The sequence below is a fragment of the Miscanthus floridulus genome, chromosome 10 (assembly GCF_019320115.1).
Source record: "Miscanthus floridulus cultivar M001 chromosome 10, ASM1932011v1, whole genome shotgun sequence".
Lineage (NCBI taxonomy): Eukaryota > Viridiplantae > Streptophyta > Magnoliopsida > Poales > Poaceae > Miscanthus > Miscanthus floridulus.
In genome coordinates this window covers 16,081,674-16,100,814 of record NC_089589.1, presented here as the reverse complement: position 1 = coordinate 16,100,814, position 19,141 = coordinate 16,081,674, and the positions used below count along the sequence as shown (strand labels likewise).

At 51.6% G+C, this 19,141-nt stretch overlaps 2 protein-coding genes across 2 annotated transcripts; both read left to right on the top strand.

Moving 5' to 3' along the window:
• Positions 1 to 1,012: 1,012 nt before the first annotated feature.
• On the top strand, positions 1,013 to 1,324 carry LOC136488072 (uncharacterized). The gene has a single exon (XM_066485115.1). It carries the CDS (start codon positions 1,013 to 1,015, stop codon positions 1,322 to 1,324), a length of 312 nt encoding a protein of 103 aa, XP_066341212.1.
• Positions 1,325 to 3,666: 2,342 nt separating this feature from the next.
• LOC136488071 (uncharacterized) lies at positions 3,667 to 4,044 on the top strand. Its single transcript, XM_066485114.1, has one exon. It carries the CDS (start codon positions 3,667 to 3,669, stop codon positions 4,042 to 4,044), a length of 378 nt encoding a protein of 125 aa, XP_066341211.1.
• The last annotated feature ends 15,097 nt before the right edge of the window (positions 4,045 to 19,141 follow it).

Here is a 19,141-nt window from a genome sequence, read left to right as displayed (position 1 = left end):
GAGGATTATCGGCTTGCTTGCCAGGCCAGTGGCGCGGATAATGACACCTTCAGTATCCACAATCTCCCCCTATTCCTCGCTGACTCGGCACGAACATGGCTGGAGCACCTTCCGCCCAACCGCATCCACAGTTGGGTGAACCTGAAGGAGATTTTTATGGGAAACTTCCAGGGCACCTACGCATGCCCTAGAAACCCGTGGGACCTCAAGAACTGCCGACAGAAGTCCGGAGAAACTCTTTGCGAGAAACTCTTTGCTTCTCCCGGCAGTGCAACGAGCTGTCCGGACATCGCCGACGCCGACATCACCGGGGCCTTCCTGTCTGGGACCACCTACGAGTCCCCGATCCACAAGTTGGGCCATAAGGGTCCGAGGACCACCAAGGAGCTCCTCAACATCGCCACTAGCCTCGGGCGAAGGGGCGGTCGGAGCTATTTTCGACCGCTCCAAGGGCAAGGCAAAGCGGGACGACAACGCTAGTGAGGGCGCCTCCAACCGTCCCCACAAGAAGAAGAACAAACAGCGGCGCGAGAGCTCACTCATGGCCGCTGCTAATCGTAAGGGGGGTCAGAAGCCCACCAAGGGCACCCCCGACCACTTCGAGAAGCTGCTTGAAGGACCGTGCCCGAACCACGCCTTCCCCATCAAGCACTTGTACAAGGACTATGCCCACATGAAGCAGTTCTTGTCTGGCGGCGCTAGCAAAGGAGAGCCAAAGAAGGACCCCAAGCCGACGGCGAACGCCGCTGATGGGAAGGATGATGGTTTCCCAACCCCTGACGGATGCCTCATGATCTTCGAGGGGTTGGCAGCCTACGACTCCAAACGTTGGCAAAAGCTAGCATGCCGTGAGGTCTACACGACCAAGCCCGCCACTCCCGCCTTCCTCCGATGGTCGGAGTACACCATCACCTTCGATTGGACCAACCACCCCGACAACATCCCCCAGCCAGGGAGGTACCCGCTCGTCGTCAACCCAATCGTCGGTAAGAAGTGACTCACCAAGGTACTGATGGATGGCGGCAGCGGCCTCAACATCTTGTACGCCGAGACGCTCGACGCTATGGGCATTGACCGATCGCGCGTCCGACCGACCTGGGTGCCTTTCCACGACATCATGCTGGGGAACCAAGCCATGCCGCTCGGGCAGATTGATCCGCCCGTTACCTTTGGGAATCCGACCAACTATAGGACGAAGACCCTTACGTTCGAAGTGGTCAGGTTCCACGGGACCTACCACGTGATCCTCGGGCGGCCATGTTACGCGAAGTTCATGTCCGTGCCCAACTACACCTACTTGAAACTGAACATGCTGGGCCCGTGAGGGGTCATCACCATCAGCACTTCTTTCCAATGTGCCTATCAGTGTGAGGTGGAGTGCTGCGAGCACGCTGCCGCAATCGTTGCCTCTGCCGAGCTCGTAGTAATCTAGGAGGCGACCGTTGGGGAGCCCTTGGACTCCAAGCGGTCGGCTAGATCCTTTGAGCCTGCTAAAGGTGTCAAGGAGATCCCCGTGGACCCTAGCAGTCCTGACGGTAAGGTGCTCCAGATCGGCACCACGCTTTCCTCCAAATAGGAACGCGCGCTCATCGACTTCCTCCGTGTCAACCGAGATATCTTTGCGTGGAAACCCTCGGACTTGCCAGGCATTTCGAGGAAAGTCGCCTAGCATGCCTTAAAGATCAAGCCAGACTCCAAGTCGTTGAAGCAACGACTGCGCCGCTTCGACCAAGAGAAGCATGGAGCCATCGGTGAGGAGATTGCGAAGCTCTTGGTGGCTGGATTCATCAAGGAGGTGTATCATCCTGAGTGGTTAGCCAATCCCATTCTTATAAAGAAAAAGAGTGGGAAATGGAGAATGTGTGTTGACTACATGGGTCTCAACAAAGCATGCCCAAAGGATCTATTTCCTTTGCCGCTCATAGATCAAGTAGTCGACTCAACCTTAGGGTGCGAAACCCTCTGCTTCCTTGATGCGTACTCCGGGTACCATCAGATCGTGATGAAGGAGTCCGACCTGCTCACAACCTCTTTCATCACCCCCTTTGGATCATACTGCTATATCACGATGCCATTTGGTCTAAAAAACACGGTGGCTACATATCAGCGTTGCATGCTCAGGTGTTTCGGTAACCTCATCGGTCAAACCGTTGAGGCTTACATGGATGACACCATAGTCAAATCCAAATGCACCGACAAGGTTGTAACCAACCTTGAGTTAACCTTCGCAAAACTCCAAGCGAATGGCATCAAACTCAACCCCAAAAATGCGTCTTCGGCGTTCCAAGGGGTATGCTTCTTGGGTTCATCGTTTCCAAGCACAGCATCGAAGCCAACCCGGAAAAAATCTTGGCCATCACGAGAATGGGCCTGATACAGAACATAAAGGGGGTGCAGCGGATCACGAGGTGCCTCATCGCACTCAGCCGCTTCATCTCACACCTCGGCGAATGGGGACTCCCTCTTTATCGGCTCCTAAAGAAAGCCAACCGCTTCGAATGGATGCCCGAGGCTCAAGAGGCGCTCGACAAGCTCAAGGAGCACCTGACGAGGGCCCCAATCCTGGTTCCCCCGACCATCCGGGAGCCACTCCTACTCTACATTGCGGCCACCACGTAGGTGGTCAGCGCCACGCTGGTGGTGGAGTGAGAAGAGGAGGGGCATGCCCTCAAGGTACAACATCCTGTGTACTTCATCGGGGAGGTCTGGTCTGACTCCAAGATTCGCTACCCCCAGATCCAAAAGCTCATTTACACCGTCCTCATCACCAAGTGAAAATTGCGCCACTACTTTGAGTCGGACCCCGTGATGGTGGTGACATCCTTTCCTCTTGGCGAGGTCATCTAGAACTAGGATGCAACAGGAAGAATCGCCAAGTGGGCTCTCGAATTGATGGGACAAGGCGTCTCATATGTCCCATGGACCGCCATTAAGTCCTAGGCGCTGTCCAACTTCATAGCAGAATAGACCAAGATCCAAATGCCACCAGCGGCCATCGATCAAGAGTACTAGACTATGTATTCCGATGGTTCGCTGATGAAGAAGGGCGTCGGTGTTGGACTAGTTTTTGCCTCACCCCTTGGGGTGCGCATAAAGTACATGGTTCGCCTCCACTTTGCCACGTCAAACAACGTGGCAGAGTACGAGGATCTTGTCAACGGTCTATGTATCATGATAGAGTTGGGCATCTGATGGCTCAACATCTAGGGTGACTCCCAGCTTGTCTTCGATCAGGTCATGAAGGAGTCAAGCTGCCACAACCTAAAAATGGCCGCGTACTACCAGGAGGTCCACAAACTGGAGGACGGGTTCGACGGTCTCGAGGTCAACCACATCCCCCGATGGCTCAACGAGGCGGCCGACGAGCTGGCAAAAATGGCGTCCAATCGAGAGCCAGTCTCGGTCGGTGTCTTTTCCAGCGACCAACACAAACCCTCGGTCTAGTATGAAGAGCCGAGGCGAGCTGGTCGCAAGCCGCTCGTCCTAGACCCAGGGGCTGGGCAACCGATAGTTTCGCCCGACCCCTCAGCCCAACGCTAGGGGGTTGGGCAACCGACAACCTCTTCCGACCCTTCTGGCTCAAGCTTGGGGGCTGGGGCCAACAATGTGTTGCCCGCCCTAGGCTCGGGAACCGGCCCTCCATCAGCCCCATGCGACCTTGGAGCTATGGAGGTCCGTGAAGGTTTGTTGATGGAGATTGACGTCGACCTAGCAACGGAGCTAGACCCTCCTGCTGATTGGAGAATGCCTTACCTCGACTACCTCCTTCAGGAGGTGTTGCTAGCAGAAAAGATGGAAGCTCGGCGACTCGCGCACTGCGCCAAATTATTTGTCATCATTGAGGAAGAGCTCTACAAACGCAGCCACGTCGGGAACCTACAGCGCTGTATCCCGATCGAACAAGGGAAGCAGCTGCTGGAAGACATCCACGGCGGGGTAGCTGAGCCTAGAACCCTGGTCGGGAACATGTTCCGACAAGGCTTATACTGGCCGACGGTAGTAGCCGACGCTGAGCAAGTTATACGTACCTACGAAGGGTGCTAGTACTATGCTCGGCAGACCCACCTGCATGCTCAAGCGCTCCAGACCATCCCCATTACATGGTCGTTCGTGGTCTAGGGGCTTGATATGGTTGGACCTCTTAAAAAAGCCCCCAGGGGCTACACGCACCTACTTGTCACCGTAGACAAGTTCACGAAATGGATAGAGGCTCGGACGATCTTCGTGATCAAATCCGAGCAAGCTGTGTTGTTTTTCCTCGACGTTGTCCATCGTTTTGGAGTCCCAAACTCTATCATCACGGACAACGGCACATAGTTCACCGGGAATAAGTTTATCCAGTTCACCGACGAGCATCATATCCGCGTCGATTGGGCCACCGTGGTGCACCGCCGTACAAATGGGCAAGTCGAGCGCGCGAACGGTATGGTCCTACAAGGTCTCAAGCCTAGGATTTTCAACTGGCTGAACAAGTTCAGTGGCCGCTGGGTCATGGAGCTCCCCATGGTGCTCTAGAGCCTAAGGACAACCCCTAGTCGGGCCACCGGCTACGCTCCATTCTTCATGGTCTATGGCTCCGAGGCCATCCTCCCGATTGACCTCGAGTACGGGGCATCGAGGGTCAGGGCATACAACGAGCAGGGAGCCAAGGCGTCCCGCGAAGATGCCATGGACTAGCTCGATGAAGCACGTGACGTAGCCCTCCTTCGCTCGGCTAAGTACCAGCAAGCGTGACACCGATACCATAGCTGTTGGGTATGGGTTCGGGCCTTTAACATTGGAGACTTGGTACTCTGCCTCATCCAGAGCAACAAGGATCGCCACAAGCTATCACCGCCATGGGAAGGACCGTATGTCGTCGCAAAAGTGCTCTGACCGGGCACCTACAAGCTCAAAACCATTGATGGCCAAATCTTCACCAACGCGTGGAACATTGAGCACCTACATCGCTTTTACCCTTAGCTCTTTTCCAAGTTGTTGACATACTTGTGTAAAACCATGTTTTTGAAATAAAAAGTACTCTTCCTTATCAGTTTTAAATTTGCTTCCCCGTTTCTTAGTGACACCCAACCCCTGCAAATGACCAGGGGTCAGACCTCACTCGGGGGCTGATAGGGGGATACTCTCACTCAGAAACTCGCACCCGACCTCTTCCTACGTTAAGGCCTAAAAGGTAAGAGTCGTGGAATCAAACTATGAGTAAAACTGGGTGGACTGCTAAAGGACCTATGCCCCAGTGGCTACGGCTATTTTGCTCCCCAGCATAATCAAAGTTTTTTCACTGGCTTGAGCTAAACAGAATCAACAACGGAAGGGGTCGGGTCATGCCTACTCGTTTTACATTCGAAATAAAAACTTGTTCTTCACGAGTTCGCATCACACTCCTTTTTCACCGTTGGAAAAGGACAGAAGTTTAAGAACAACAAAAAATAATTGTTCATTACAAAACTGTTGGCTCCATGGCCCAAATTCATCTAACTAACTAGCCCCTCCGGGGGAGTACAATGTCTTCAATCTTGCCCGCCAGGTTCTGCGAAAGGGGAGCCACCGCCGATTCCATCTCCTCCAGCTCATGGGCCTCATAGCTGGGCGCATAGCCATGGCTCATCACCTCCAGATTGATGTTTTCTCCATAATGAGAACGAGCACTCGTGAAGGACTGATTGATGCCGGCATGAAGGGTGTCTCTCTCGAGCTGGTGCACCTGAGCCGTGATTACACCACTTGAAGGTCATCACAGACCACTCCAAGGGCAGCGCTTAGGATACCGAGCTCATCACTCTCCGCCTAAAGGTTTCTTCTCACCTTGGCGAGATTCACCGCTAGCCCGTCAGAGACGCTCTCGGCCTCTAGCTTCCATTTCATCTCCCTTTCGAGCTCGGACTGAAGGGAGCCGACCTTCTGCTGCACATCCTCACGCTCTTGACAGGCCAGGTCATGCTCTCAGAAAGCTTGATCGCACTCTTCACGAGCCGCACCGTGCTCCGAGCGGAGCCTCTCTACGGTCTAGATCAGCTCGTCCTGCTCCTTGCGCAGCCGCTCGATCGTTGCGGCATCTAGGCTTGCCTTCTCCGCCAAGGCTGTGAGTTTCTCTTCGGCCCCAAGCTTCAGCTCCCTCTCCCTTTCAACCTCACCTAGGAAGTCGAGGATCCATTGGCAGGTCTTGGCATCCTTTTGAAGCAGCTCATCCTGCTCCTTCCTCACCCGGGCGGCTTCTTCATCGTCCCTCCGCGACCTTGCCACAAGGGCCTCGAACGCCTGCTCTACCTGGTCTGCGTCTCGGTGGGCCTCAACCACCCATGATCGAAGATAGGCTACCTCCTCAGCGAGGGGAGTCAGCTCAGCCACCCTCTACTGGGCGGTGGCGAGCTGTGCCATCACGTCCCCATGCAACTGCGCCTCCTCGATGATGCGGTCCAAGGCTTCCTTTTGTCGACGGAGGAACTAGGATTTCCCTCGGCTATGGGCTATGAGGGACCGTAGGGAAACGATGGTCAGAAAACAAAAAATAAAAGAAGAGGAAAACAAGAAGCAAGACCAAGCAAATACCTGGCCAGAGGGAATGAAGACCACGCGCAGTGCGCCCATGGCATGTTCCAAGGCCTCGAGCATGATCGTGACTCCAAAGTCAAGACTCTCCTGCTCCATGCTCTCTGCGGTGTCGTCAAGAGTAAAGGACACCGACACCAGATCCTGTGGATCCATCCACTGAAGTAGAGGCACACCCTGTGTGGGCGAGCTGCTGCTCGCTGAGGTCAGGGCTAGGGATGACTCCTTGCCGGCCTCAAGCGCTGCCGACCCCTCTCGGCGAGATGCCTCCGCCAGAACGTCCTTGCCGACAGTGGAAGAGGTCAGCGGTGCGAGTGTGAGCCTCTCCCTTAGCACCGTGACTTCAGGGGATCCCTCGGCGGTGTCCCCCTCCATTCAACCCACGTCCAGCACCTCCGCTTGGGCTGCCGATGGTTCGGGTCGGGCTAATACCTCGGCCGACGCTGCGGCCGCCCTCGATTGTGACCCTTCCACCATGGGCGCCACCGCCTCCACCTACGTTGGTGGAGTCACAACTGGCTACACCATGCCCACCACGGTCGACGCCATGAGCGTGGTCGGTAGCTCCGTCTGTCCTGTCGTTAGCAGCGGTATTGCGGCCATCACTGGCTGCTCCGTGACCGCTGAAGGCACCCCTCGTGCGCCCACATCCACCTATCCTACTGAGGGCACCAGCAACACCACGGGCGGCGCCTGACTGACCAGCGACGTGGCCTCACCGGTGCCTCACTGAAGGGCAAGGCTCTTCTTTGGCGCCATCGCCAAAGGATTCCGCTCCTTGCCAACTCTGCAAGGGGCGAAGAACATAGGTTAAAGTGAAATCTGACTGAAACAGAAAGAAAAACAGAGCAATTTATAAGCTCACCTTAGCGACGTCGGGCGGCAGGCGTGTTTGGGGGACGAATCTCTTGACTCTTGCTTCGCCTCATCGGTGCGAGGTCGTTTTGAGCCCGCCCCCTGCTCCTGGGTAGAGGGGCTCGCCCCTGACGACTCCTAGGGCACGATGGCGGGATGCCCCGCTCCCCTCGGCTCTTGGGGCACAACGGTGGAGCCGCTTGCTTTTCACTAGCTCCTATGGCGCGACGGCAGAGCCACCCGCCTCTGTTAACTCCTGGGGTGGGTCGACGGTGCGCCCCGTTTCCGCCAGCTCCCCAGACATGCCCTCCCTCCCCAGACGGTGCGAGGACAAATCAATACCTGTCAGCGCGTCCTCACTCTCCAGGTTGTCCCAATCAATTTCGTCAGCTACCGTTGCTCTCTCTTCCACCTTCCTCGCCGACGTTGTCCTCATCATCATCGTCGATGTCCTCCCCTCGGTCCCATGCCCGCTGCCTCTTTTGCTACTTCCTCTTCTTGTCCTCCTTGGCCTTCTTCCACCGTTCGGCCTTGGTGCGGTTCACCGCCTTCAATGCAGATCTCTCGGTAGTGGCGCCAGATGATCCATAAGGATGAGGTCCCTCGACTGGTCCCGCCCCTTTCCAATGTCAGTCTTATGGGGTCGGGAAATCAATTGAAAAAAGAAGCCGAAGAGAGGGAAACTTACAAAGATGATGTAGCCTAGTTCTGGCCGCATCAGAGGATGCCTCGGCATCGGGTAAACATAGTCAAGGGCGTCACCCGTCCCGTCCCATAGAGGCTCCATCGCCTCCTTGATGCGTTGCACGATCTCAGAGTTGGGGAGTGCTCCCTCGGCGAGCGTCGTTCCATCGCACAACGCCTCGGGCGCCATCGCATATAGCGGGAGCGCGTGCGTCATCAACGGCGCCACCCTCCTCACATGGTAAGCCCCGATGATGCCCAACCCCTTCAGACCGCTCTCCTTCAAAATGCGGATGGCGGCGATACGGTCCTAGATTTTCTTCTTATCCTTCTCCGAGATGCCCCACTTCCTCCATGGCTCTAGGGCCTCCTCGATCAGGTGCCTGGTGAACTCCGGGAAAGGGGCGGCAGCGTCGTTCTTAAGGTAGAACCACTGTGAGTGCTACCCCTTGTTGGACGTCGAGAGCCACATCGGTGGGTACTCGTCGACCCGGTTGTTCCGATGCTAGATGCCGACGCACCCCATTGGCATGTGCAGATCCAGCTTACCGCCCTTCTCCCTCTTCTTCTGGAGGCTGACGGCGAAGAAGTACCTCCATAGATTGAAGTGAGCGCTGATCCCCAGGAATCCTTCACACAGCGCGACAAACACCGCCATGTGCTAGATCCCGTTGGGATTGAGGTGCTGTAGCTCGATCTGCTAGTAGTGCAGCAGCCCCGAAGAAATTTGTGGGCGGGGGTCACGAGCTCACGCTCGTGGAAGTGGGCGAACGACACCACGTAGCCGTCGGGCGGCGATAGCGCATCCTCATTGCCTGGCAGCAACCACTCTTGAGCCATGGTCTACGCACGAAGGAGGCCACGGTGGACGGCGCCCTCCATACGCGCGAAGGTGATGTCGAAGCGGCACCACGGATCCATCAGAAGAAGGGGGAGATGAATGCGAGGGTGGTGGCGGCAAAGATGCGAGGACAAGGAACCTAGGAGATTGGCGGCGGCGGCGTGGCTGCGGAGGTAAGGATGTAGGCATGTGTATGAAACATGGGGGGGCTAACCCTTTGGTTTTATAGAGGTGATGGGTGTGAGGAAACCAACCGCCCGTCTAGATCTCCACGCCCGCTAGGACCTGTCACCACGTCTCGTCGTGGACGCAACCTTTGGCCATCCCCATGCAAAACGCGCTAGACTTTTTGCCTCCCTGAACGGGCCACGACCCATCACAGGTAAAAGGGATACGGAACTAAAAACGCTCTTACGGCCCATCCAGGCCTAGGGGTTCGAAGGTTGGCCCAACGATGGGTTCGACAACCACCCCGGGCACCTTTAGAGTGAGGGGTGGAAAGGGATGGGCCCACTAGCGGCCAGCACCCGGGCGCATGAGCGCCGCGGGCATCCTGGCCCGCGTTCGAGTCTCGGTTGGATACGGTCCATGGTTTTTCCTCGAAAAAAGGCAGAGAGCCCTCTGGACTAGTCGAACGGATCCGAGAACTATATGGATTAACCACTGAGAATCTAGAGTCAGTCACCAGCTGACCCAAGCTGGACCCCCACGAACGGGATATCGGGGCCCCACTCGGACTAGCCCGTTAACAACTCACCGAACACCATGATTTGTCCATAGAGGAAAAACATGGCATGGCTCAGCCCCTCCATTTTTTTTCAAAAAGAACGCTTGAGGGAAGACGGTCGTAAAGATGAGTCGACCCCCGACCGGACCCCCGCTACGCGTAGGGGCTCGGGGCAAGTTGGACTCACAAATAGGCTGAATGCTCGGTCGCAGAACGACGGAAGGTCGGTTAGGCTCCCGTAGGGGTCAGAATCTACACCCACTGGGTGCGCTTGACTGACAAGACAAAACATCCCCTGAGCGATTCATCCCGAGTCACCCGGGGGCTCGGGGGCAACTGTCGGGGACCAATAGCAGGGTACCCGAAGAGGAGCTAATGATCATCAGCATTGATTTATCCAAGCAGTCAAGCGCTCAACTGTAGCTCCAACCGACCACTAGGGGGCAGACTCTGCCTCGCTTGACCTCTGGGACAAGGGCTCCACCTCGCTCGACCGCTAGGGCATGGGCTCCGCCCCGCCCGACACCTGGGTCGGAGACTCCACTTCGCCCGACCGCCGGGGCAGGGGCTCCGCCCCCGCCCGACCTCTAGTTCAGAGACTCCGCGTTGCCTGACCGTTGGGGCAGGGGCTTCGCCTCGCCCGACCGCCGAGGCACGGGCTCCGCCCCACTCGACCTCTGGGTCGAAGACTCTACTTCGCCCGACCGCCGGGGCAGGGGCTCCGTCTCACCCGACCGCTGATGCGCGGGCTCCACCTCGCCCGACCGCTGATACGAGGGCTCCGCCTCGCCCGACCTCTGGGACAGGGGCTCCGCCTCGCCAGACCATCGGGTCGGGGGCTCCGCCTCGCCTGACCTCGCAGGCGTGGCTCCCAATGTGAGCCCACACCGCCGCCAACCACTACGAGCCAAAAAGTACGACCCAAGGTCAAACTTCTGGCACCGTGCAGGGAGCGTGCGCATCTCATCATGACCCATGCCCGCGATATGTCACACCAGAAAACTCACACCACCAACAGCGACGGACGCGTGGTCACTATGCTGCCTACTCCCTGCACGGTCGCTGACCAGAACGCCGCTCCGCCAGGACAGGATGGGACGCCACGACCCGCTGATGACGCCAGGGCGTGGCATCAGCGGCAATCAGACACCTAGTGCGGAGCCGTCCTTGTCACCCTCTACAATACCGGTAGGGCCCGCGTGAAGTAAAAGAAAGGCCCGGTGGTTCGAGAGGCCGTCTTCCCCTTAACATTTACCCCTCTACCTCTCTCTCTGTAACTTGCTCATCCCCTTGGACTATAAAAGGGGAGGCAGGACGCCCTATGGAGGACACGGCGTGATACGACTGAACACGGCTTGATACGCCCCAGCAGCATACGCACGCACCAGAGACTTAGGATCCTTTTCCTCTCTCGCCCGTTTGTAACCCCTACTACAAACATTCAGTGCTAGTAACACGAGCACCAGCGATGAACTGGACGTAGAGACTTTTTGTCCGAACCAGTATAAACCTTGTGTCCTCTAAGCACACGCGCAAATACAAATTTACTAATTGGTGACTCGAAACACCGACAGTTGGTAAAAGTGATTTTTACCGCCGGTTCGTAACACAAAGCGACAATGAAAAATGGGTCGCCATCACCGCCGGTTGGTAAGTCAAACCGGCTGTAACGATAGGTTATCACAGCCAGTTCGTATTACCAACCAACGGTGATAATCGCTTCCATTTTCACCGACGGTTCATAACACGAAGCGGTGAAGAATCATTTCACTAACGGTTCGTAATACGAACAGTGAAAGTGGCAGCGGTGATTATCAATTCTGTAGTAGTGGGTGGCTACACTTGAGCGCAGTGAAGGGTAGGCGCTGGCCATGGCCGGCCATCTCCCAGAAGACGGACAACGCTCTAGGCGACGCCGGCGAGGAGCCGAGGAGGGAACGCGATGCCAGAGGGCCGTCGTGGGCGGCCTGATAATCGTCTACATTTTTTTTGGGACTTTGATAATCGTCTATAGTTGGGACTTGGGAGTGGGACGGTTCGAGCGCATGGGCTGACATGTGCCCAGATGGAATGTTGTCAAGGTAAGAGGCTCTGGGCCTTTCGGCCCACGGCTGCTCATAAATTTTGTGATCACATTATCCAAAGAGAATTTTCATGTCAAGAAATGCTAGTGTCTCCGGTTGGAAATATCGCTGGTAATGTAAATCCTGGCCTGAACGCATGCGCTCTCGACGTCCCTTCTCATCGTTGCTCTGCCTTGCGGGTTTGGTGGCTGTCACTAATCACTAGCTGTACCTCTTGGCTCTTATTTCGGTGTCATGCGTCGTCATCGAATTAATGACTTCCTCTATGCTTTCATTTGATTTTTGCCAAGTCTAAGAGATGCAATAATGTGTGCCCTCACAGTAAAACATCCATTATTGAGTCTGATCTCCTCCCACGCCAAGATCCTGCTTGCGTCCTTGGTATTGCATTTGTTTATTTCATCACTGTTATGGTGTTGACATTGATTCAAACAAGTGGCGGGGAAAACTTGGAAGGGTGCCGTATCAGCTTAATGACGCAAGAGAAAGGTATTCAGAATGGGTCAGACTAGCATTTTGCATGAACTTATTAATAGCATAATAAGTACTCTTTCAACATATTTTCTTAAATAAATAGGGGGTCATGGTCACCTTGGTCATGAGGACCATTGCTTAGCGATTTCACAAAGGAAGCGCCATAAACAAACAGGAGGCAGTAGAGGAAGCCTGACCATTTAGATCCAGAGGTTCATCAAGTAATAGTTAATCTCAGTTGCGCCTTCCTTGTGCATATCCAGCTCTGATTTGCTTGCACACACGCCTTGCTCAGGAGGGAAGGAGCGGCAATCGGGAGTTCGGGACATCGTCAGCTCAGAGGGAAAAGCAGCTAGCAGCACATCTCGTCTAAGATCAGGGATGAAAACGGTACGGATATTTTCCGACCGTATTCGAGACCGAATCCGTTTAGAGGGGTTCAGATCTGTCCGTATCCGAGTCCGGATATTCAACATCCGATACCGTATCCATATCCGAATACTGAAATCGCGTATTTATAATGTCGATATCCAATTATATCATATCCGGCATGTTTGATACTATCCGTATTTAAATCCAAATCCAAACTGAAATATAAAAACAAATATAATATCAGTGATATTCATTCGTATCCGATCCATTTTCATCCCTGTCTAAGATCCATGCATGTATTTACACTGTTCTACTGCTTGTAACCAAGAATATGCATGCATCCAGTTTGCACTCCAGCACCTTCTACACTTTCTGCTTTACACAAGTAATTTTCTACTCTCCACAAGGCGCCGAAGCACTCTCAAGTCTCAACTCGTCCATCGTACTGTAGCAACCACACAAGGACGCTGTTGGTTCTTCTGTACTTGACGCTCCGGTACACTAGCTCATCATATCTTGTGTTACCTTCCCTTTGTCTATTCGATGTAAGGGTGAGCCAAGTTTTTGCTGTGCACTGGCTTCTTACACGGATACTCTGTTATCAGATTCTCATTTTGGAACATTCGCTGGGTTCTCCTCTTTCTCTAGTCCTACCGAGTTATCGTGAGTCGTGACAATCCAATTGATGGCAGGGACAACCGAACAAGAAGGCTGTAAAGGCTCTCCTGCGAGCACTTCAGCAGCAGCATTCAAGAGGCTAAAGAGCTAGAGCTACTATACTTGTTTAGGGCCTCTTTGGCCGGGCTCCCGCTGGCTCCGGCTCCTTCACTGTAGCCAGGTGTCGGCCGCTGGACGGCCGACTGGTGCCTACAGGAGCCGGAGCCGCGGGGCCAGAAAAACGAGCTTCTCCGGCTCCGGTTGTGTCAATGAGAAAGGAAAGGAGAGAGAAAAACGGCTCCGGTGAACAGTAACCGGGTGTCGGCCACTGGGCGGCCGACAGGCCGAAGCCGGAGCCGCCGGAGCCCTGCCAAAGAGGCCCTAAGCAGGTCAGATGTCGGAGTTAGAAAGGTCATTGCACAAGAAAGCAATACTAGGACTATGCATACACTATCGGAGACGGCTTCTTTGTCGAGTGTTCCAGGCTTTGTCGAGTGCTTTATATCGGGCACTCGGTAAAGAGGCCGTTTGCCGAGTGCCAGAGATAAAGCACTTGGCAAACAACTCGCACTCGGCAAAAAGGTGGTTTGCCGAGTGCCGAACACTTGGCAAAGACAAGGTTTGCCGAGTGTCAAACAATAACACTCGGCAAAGGGCCGCCGCCGTTAACGGCCGGCAGCCACCGTTAATCCTTTGCCGAGTGCCTTCTCCTCACACTCGGCAAAGAGGCACCTTTGCCGAGTGTCATTTTTTGACACTCGGCAAACCAATTTTTTTTCACTTTTGACCTTCAAACTTTTTCTGCAGTCCTCAGACAATACCTGGTACTCCATGTTCCAATGTGGCACATTTCTCGGACTTTTTCTATATTTCTTTAATTTATTTCATTTAATTGAATTTTCTTGGATAATTCAAATTATAACTGCTAGTCATTCGAATAATGAAAAAAATAGAAAAATGATATTCATGTTATTTAGTATAATGTGAGGCCGTATCCAGGAACAGACCACCAATTTCTAACATCTTGTTCTCGAAACATGACCACGAACTTGCGGTCGAGTTGTTTTTAAATTCTATAAAAAGCAAACGAAGCCCGAAAATCATGAAACTTGTCAAGATGTCAATATATCATATGTGGAGGCTGTGATAAAAAATTGAGGAGGTCTCGCGCAAGTTGTGACGTACGATGCTTGCAAACCGAAGTCGGCCTCTTTACGTACGTATCAAGCTCCCAGCAGTATCGAAGTTTTGCGGGCGCTGAACGAGGACAATTGCTTTAATATCATAACGTAAGCCATCTACGAAGCGAGTAGTGAAGAAGAGTGGGTCAGAATTGGGAGAATAGGATTTCAACTGATCCACCAACTCTGAAAAGGCAGTGACATAGGCGGAAACAGTAGTTTGTTGCCTGATGTTGAACATTTGGCGCAGCAGGTACTCATGTTGATCACGATTGAAATGGTTGTGCAGCAGGCGACAGAAGGAATCCCAAGTTGCCGTGGGCAACTCGATCGAGATGGATTGGTACCAGATAGCGACAGGGCCTTCCATGTAGTGTTCAACTAGCCCAATCCAAAGGGAGGGGTCGACGGCGTACATGGCAAAGTACTTTTCGCAGCGAGAACGCCAACGCTTGGGGTTGACGCCGTCAAACGTGGGGAATGGAAATTTGGGAAGTCGGCCCGCCAAGGGATTGGGACGATGAGGATCAGGGTAGGGAGGAGGAGGCGCATGTGGTGGCGGCTAAGGTGGGTTGGGTGGTGGGCGGGGATGCAAAAACATAGGCAGTGGAGGTGGTGGAGGTGGGCGGAGGGTGATGAACGGGTTTAGGAGGAGGACGCGATGGAATAATCACCGGTGGTGGCCTGAAATCCAATGGATAAACACGAGAGGAATTGTCAGGAAACGTACCATTGGCCAGGATATGGGTTCAAGTCATAACGACTCTAGACCCAACATCCCGTGGATTCATGTCGACGTGGTGCCTATTGGGCGATGTGACGGACGAACCTGCCGTAGCAGCAGCAGTCGCAGTCGCAGTCGCCATCATTGGTGAAGCGTACTTAGGAAAAAAAAACTAGAATTGCTTTTTAGGGTCGAAGTACAGTATCTTATGGGTATTTGTAGTCAAGTACGAAGTCCGAAAGTCTAAGCCGTAAGTATTTTGTAAAGAGGAGATGAATACTTTAATTAGCATATAGGGGGTGTTTGATTTGGGCTGCTAAACTTTAGTCCCTCCTAAATGGTTTAGTCACATTTAGTCACTTCAGAGTTGCTAGAGAGGACGAAAGCTCTTTTAGTCCCTTTTAGTCATAGTGTTTGGGTAAAAAGTGACTAAATAGGACTAGATTTAGAAGCTCCTGGCTGAACCAAACACCCCATATAAATTCCTAGGTTCTCTAACAAGCCTACTCATTCTAGAAACTGGCTGGGAAGAAGTTTCCGTCGTCTCCTGTGCTTTTCCTGAGAAAACAAAAAAAAAGCACAACTAGGTGACCCGAGAACATACTAAAAATACACTCCGACAACTTCTTTAATTGATTATCCAAACATATCTTATATTCTTGATTTCTCGCTAGAGATAGAAAACGAGAATGGATCTCTAGAGTGCAAATGAGATGTACAAAAACTATTGGAAAATGAAAAGACAGAAAATGTTTTTTATGCAAATATCTCTCCATGTAATGATTTAGAAAGTGTGGGGTACTCTAAAAACCGACGATGCACATGTATTTTTTCTATATTCTAAAATGATTAAGGTACTCTCCTAAGATAATTTATAGGGCAGCTCTTATAATCTTAAACTATAATCAAGGGATCCAAACCTACACATTTTTCTTATCCATAATCCATGATCTATAATCCCTAGCCAGAATCGAGATTCCTACAATATAATCCCTATCAAATCCTGAGAGCAATTAAGTACAACAACGGGCATATAGCCAAGCTAATGCTGATGTGGAGGAGAGAAGAGAGATGAGAGCTTGGCTCTGATACAAGCAACAAGCTACGCACAGAAGCATATGCATTAGTATGCCCAAGTAACAAGTGTTGTGATGAGGAATAGTAAAGAGAAACTTTTTAAAGACAAGTAGAAGACACCTATTGTATTATTGATCTTGCTCTAACAAGTTCCTATAATCCCTATCAAATCCTAACGGGTCCATTGCATTTAATGACTTTTGGGAAGGATGTGTGTAGTTCAAACCTCACAGCTGCATGCATCATCGATCTAAAAGGCTTCTAGAAGATCTTGAAAATCAGGCTTCTAGAAGTGGCCCATGATTGGTGTGCGGACTATGAAGGCGGACACTGCTCTGTTTGCTAGGTACTCTTCCTTAGTTTGCAAATAATTGACAATTTGAGTTATCTTTCTAACGTGTTGGTCAAATAATCGCCCTCACAAACAAATGACCAAACGATTTTCTGAAGTACGTTGATTACAAGAAAATGTGGTGACAAATTAGTATTTGAACTCATATAAATATATATTAGTGAATTATTTGTAGTCAAATCTTAAGTCTGAAAGTCTAATTTGTAATTCCGAGGCTCTCTGACAAGTAGAAATCCTCTGAACAAACAGAAATTTCAAGGTTCTCTGACAAGCCTTGTGGTTCTAGAAACTCTGGAGAGTATCGTAACGTAGCAATTAAAAGATTACAAAACGAAGTTTTGTATCGCGAAGAAGCTTCTATGCTTTTTGGCTTCCATTTGTCTTGCGTACCGATGGAGTCCTTTTTTAAGTGATGCATGATGATACTCTGAAATTCTCTTTTGCTTTGATTCTTCATGCGTGTAGAAAAATTTGGCCTTTTCCCTGTGTGTGTGTGTTCTTTATTGGGGCGGCAGGCGGCTGCTGCTATAAAGGCCAAAAGAAAAGGATGACCGACCCGTTGACGACCATACCAAAACAAAACCAGCTAGCAGCTGGGTAGGAACCGAAGGAGGATTTGCTTTGTTTGAATCGCCAGGGAATGGAATTCAGCTTACTTTTTCAAATCAGGCCTGCTGCTGTGTGCTGCTGTCATGTCTTACGCGCTACTCATGCATACTAGTAGCCATATCTTTTTCCCCTCCAAATTCAAAACTAATTGTAGTGATATATCGGATTAACAATTGCAGCTTGTCTCTGAAAATTAAAGGATACGGACGGAAAAATTCAGTGTCAGCGAATGTTCAAATCATGAGAAACCGAGTTGCAGACTGCAGAGCGACCGACAGGAGGTGAATCCGTGAATGTGACGACCCAAAAGTCAAACTAGGCAAGCTTTCACTTTCAGGTTTAGGAACAAGTCACGGAAGCCTTCTGTGGACACTCAAGGTTGCAGTGGGACTGTGCTGGCTGATCCCGGATTGTTACAGTCCTTTCTAATCGTGTTCCTTCCTTCAGACACATGATACAAGAGCAAGAGCAGAGGGAGATGTGATGATGTGTACGAACACATGGTTGATATGTAGTCATGTGTGAGTGATGAGTGATTATCAATGAGGTGATCGGAGCTTTAGTTAAGTGTGTGTGAGACTAACCATAGCGTGAGTGAGTTGTATGTGCAACATGTCTCTTGATTTTGTGATGTGTAGGTGTTGAGCGTGAGACGGTCGATAGCAAAGAAGGTCAAGTGAGGAGTCTGTGCATGATGATGGGCCAGGAGCAGTGCAGGGCGGACGCGAAGGATTGGACCTAGAGCCAAAGGATGGACCGTGGACAGCTAGCACTTGGACATATTGACAAGCAAGTGTACATGCGAGGATGGTGATGGAGATGGTGTTGATCGAAGACAAGTGAAAGTGCATCTAGCCCTTTAGTGGGTTTTGGATGGTTGAATGACAACGTGATTAAAGGTCTAACCTGTTTGCTAAATGTGGACAGGTAATAAGTTATCTCACATGTATTTAATGAAAGCCAAAATGATGCGTTGTTGTATAAAACAATCTAGTTCAAGCACAAGACAACAATGCAAATGGAATTCATGCAAAGGCTTATTTGTTGTGGGATTTTCATGTTCTATGTGAAAGCAAGCTCGTAAGAATTAATTAATGTAAGAGATTGCATATGAAATGGTCTCATATTTGAAGCTTGCTAAATTGAAATGAAAAAGATAACAATACAAATGAATGGTTGATTCAACACAAGATGTGACTTGATGGCTCGAGATGGTGAAGATAGCAAGAAAAGGCTTTGAGGTACTAAGCAAGGGTGAAGGGCAAGCGACGGCTTGGCGGCCGAAGAACCTAGCTAGGGTGAAGAAGGAAGTACTTGCATTTAGTTCAGGTACTAATCAAGCTATGATGGTCATATTGATGTGGAGGATCAAATCTATATTGGACAAAGTGTTTGAAGTGACTTGATGCATTTAGAGTTACTCATATTTGATGAATGGAATCAAGTCATGTGCTCAAGATGGCACCCTTACTTGATGAAGATTGAAAGAGACGGCATTAATTCAAAAGATGTCAACTCAAGCGGTATAAAATCATTTTTCCTTTAATCTTGAGTTTAATAGATATGACAAACTATTAAGAGGGATGTATCATGTTGATAGATAATGTTTCATAAGTGCTCAAGTCAACCCATGTGAGTTTCGAGTATTTGAGAGACAAAAGAGCTAACTGATTTGTTGCTGGTCTGGCAATACCGGACGTGTCCGGTATTTGCCTAGCAATGGTAAAATTGTTGTTCTCGGGTTGGTTCGTCGGGAGTTCCGACATAAGTCGGGAGTTTCGACGGTCGGGAGTTTCGGCAATGGTGGGGAGTTCCGACGTCTTGCCCTTTAACTGACTTAGAGAGTTCACTGTGGTGGTCATACCGGACGTGTCCCGTATGGACGACCAGAGGCCAACGGCTAGTTTTCAAATGCCTTGAGAGTTGGGAGTTCCGACGTAAGTCGGAAGTTCCAG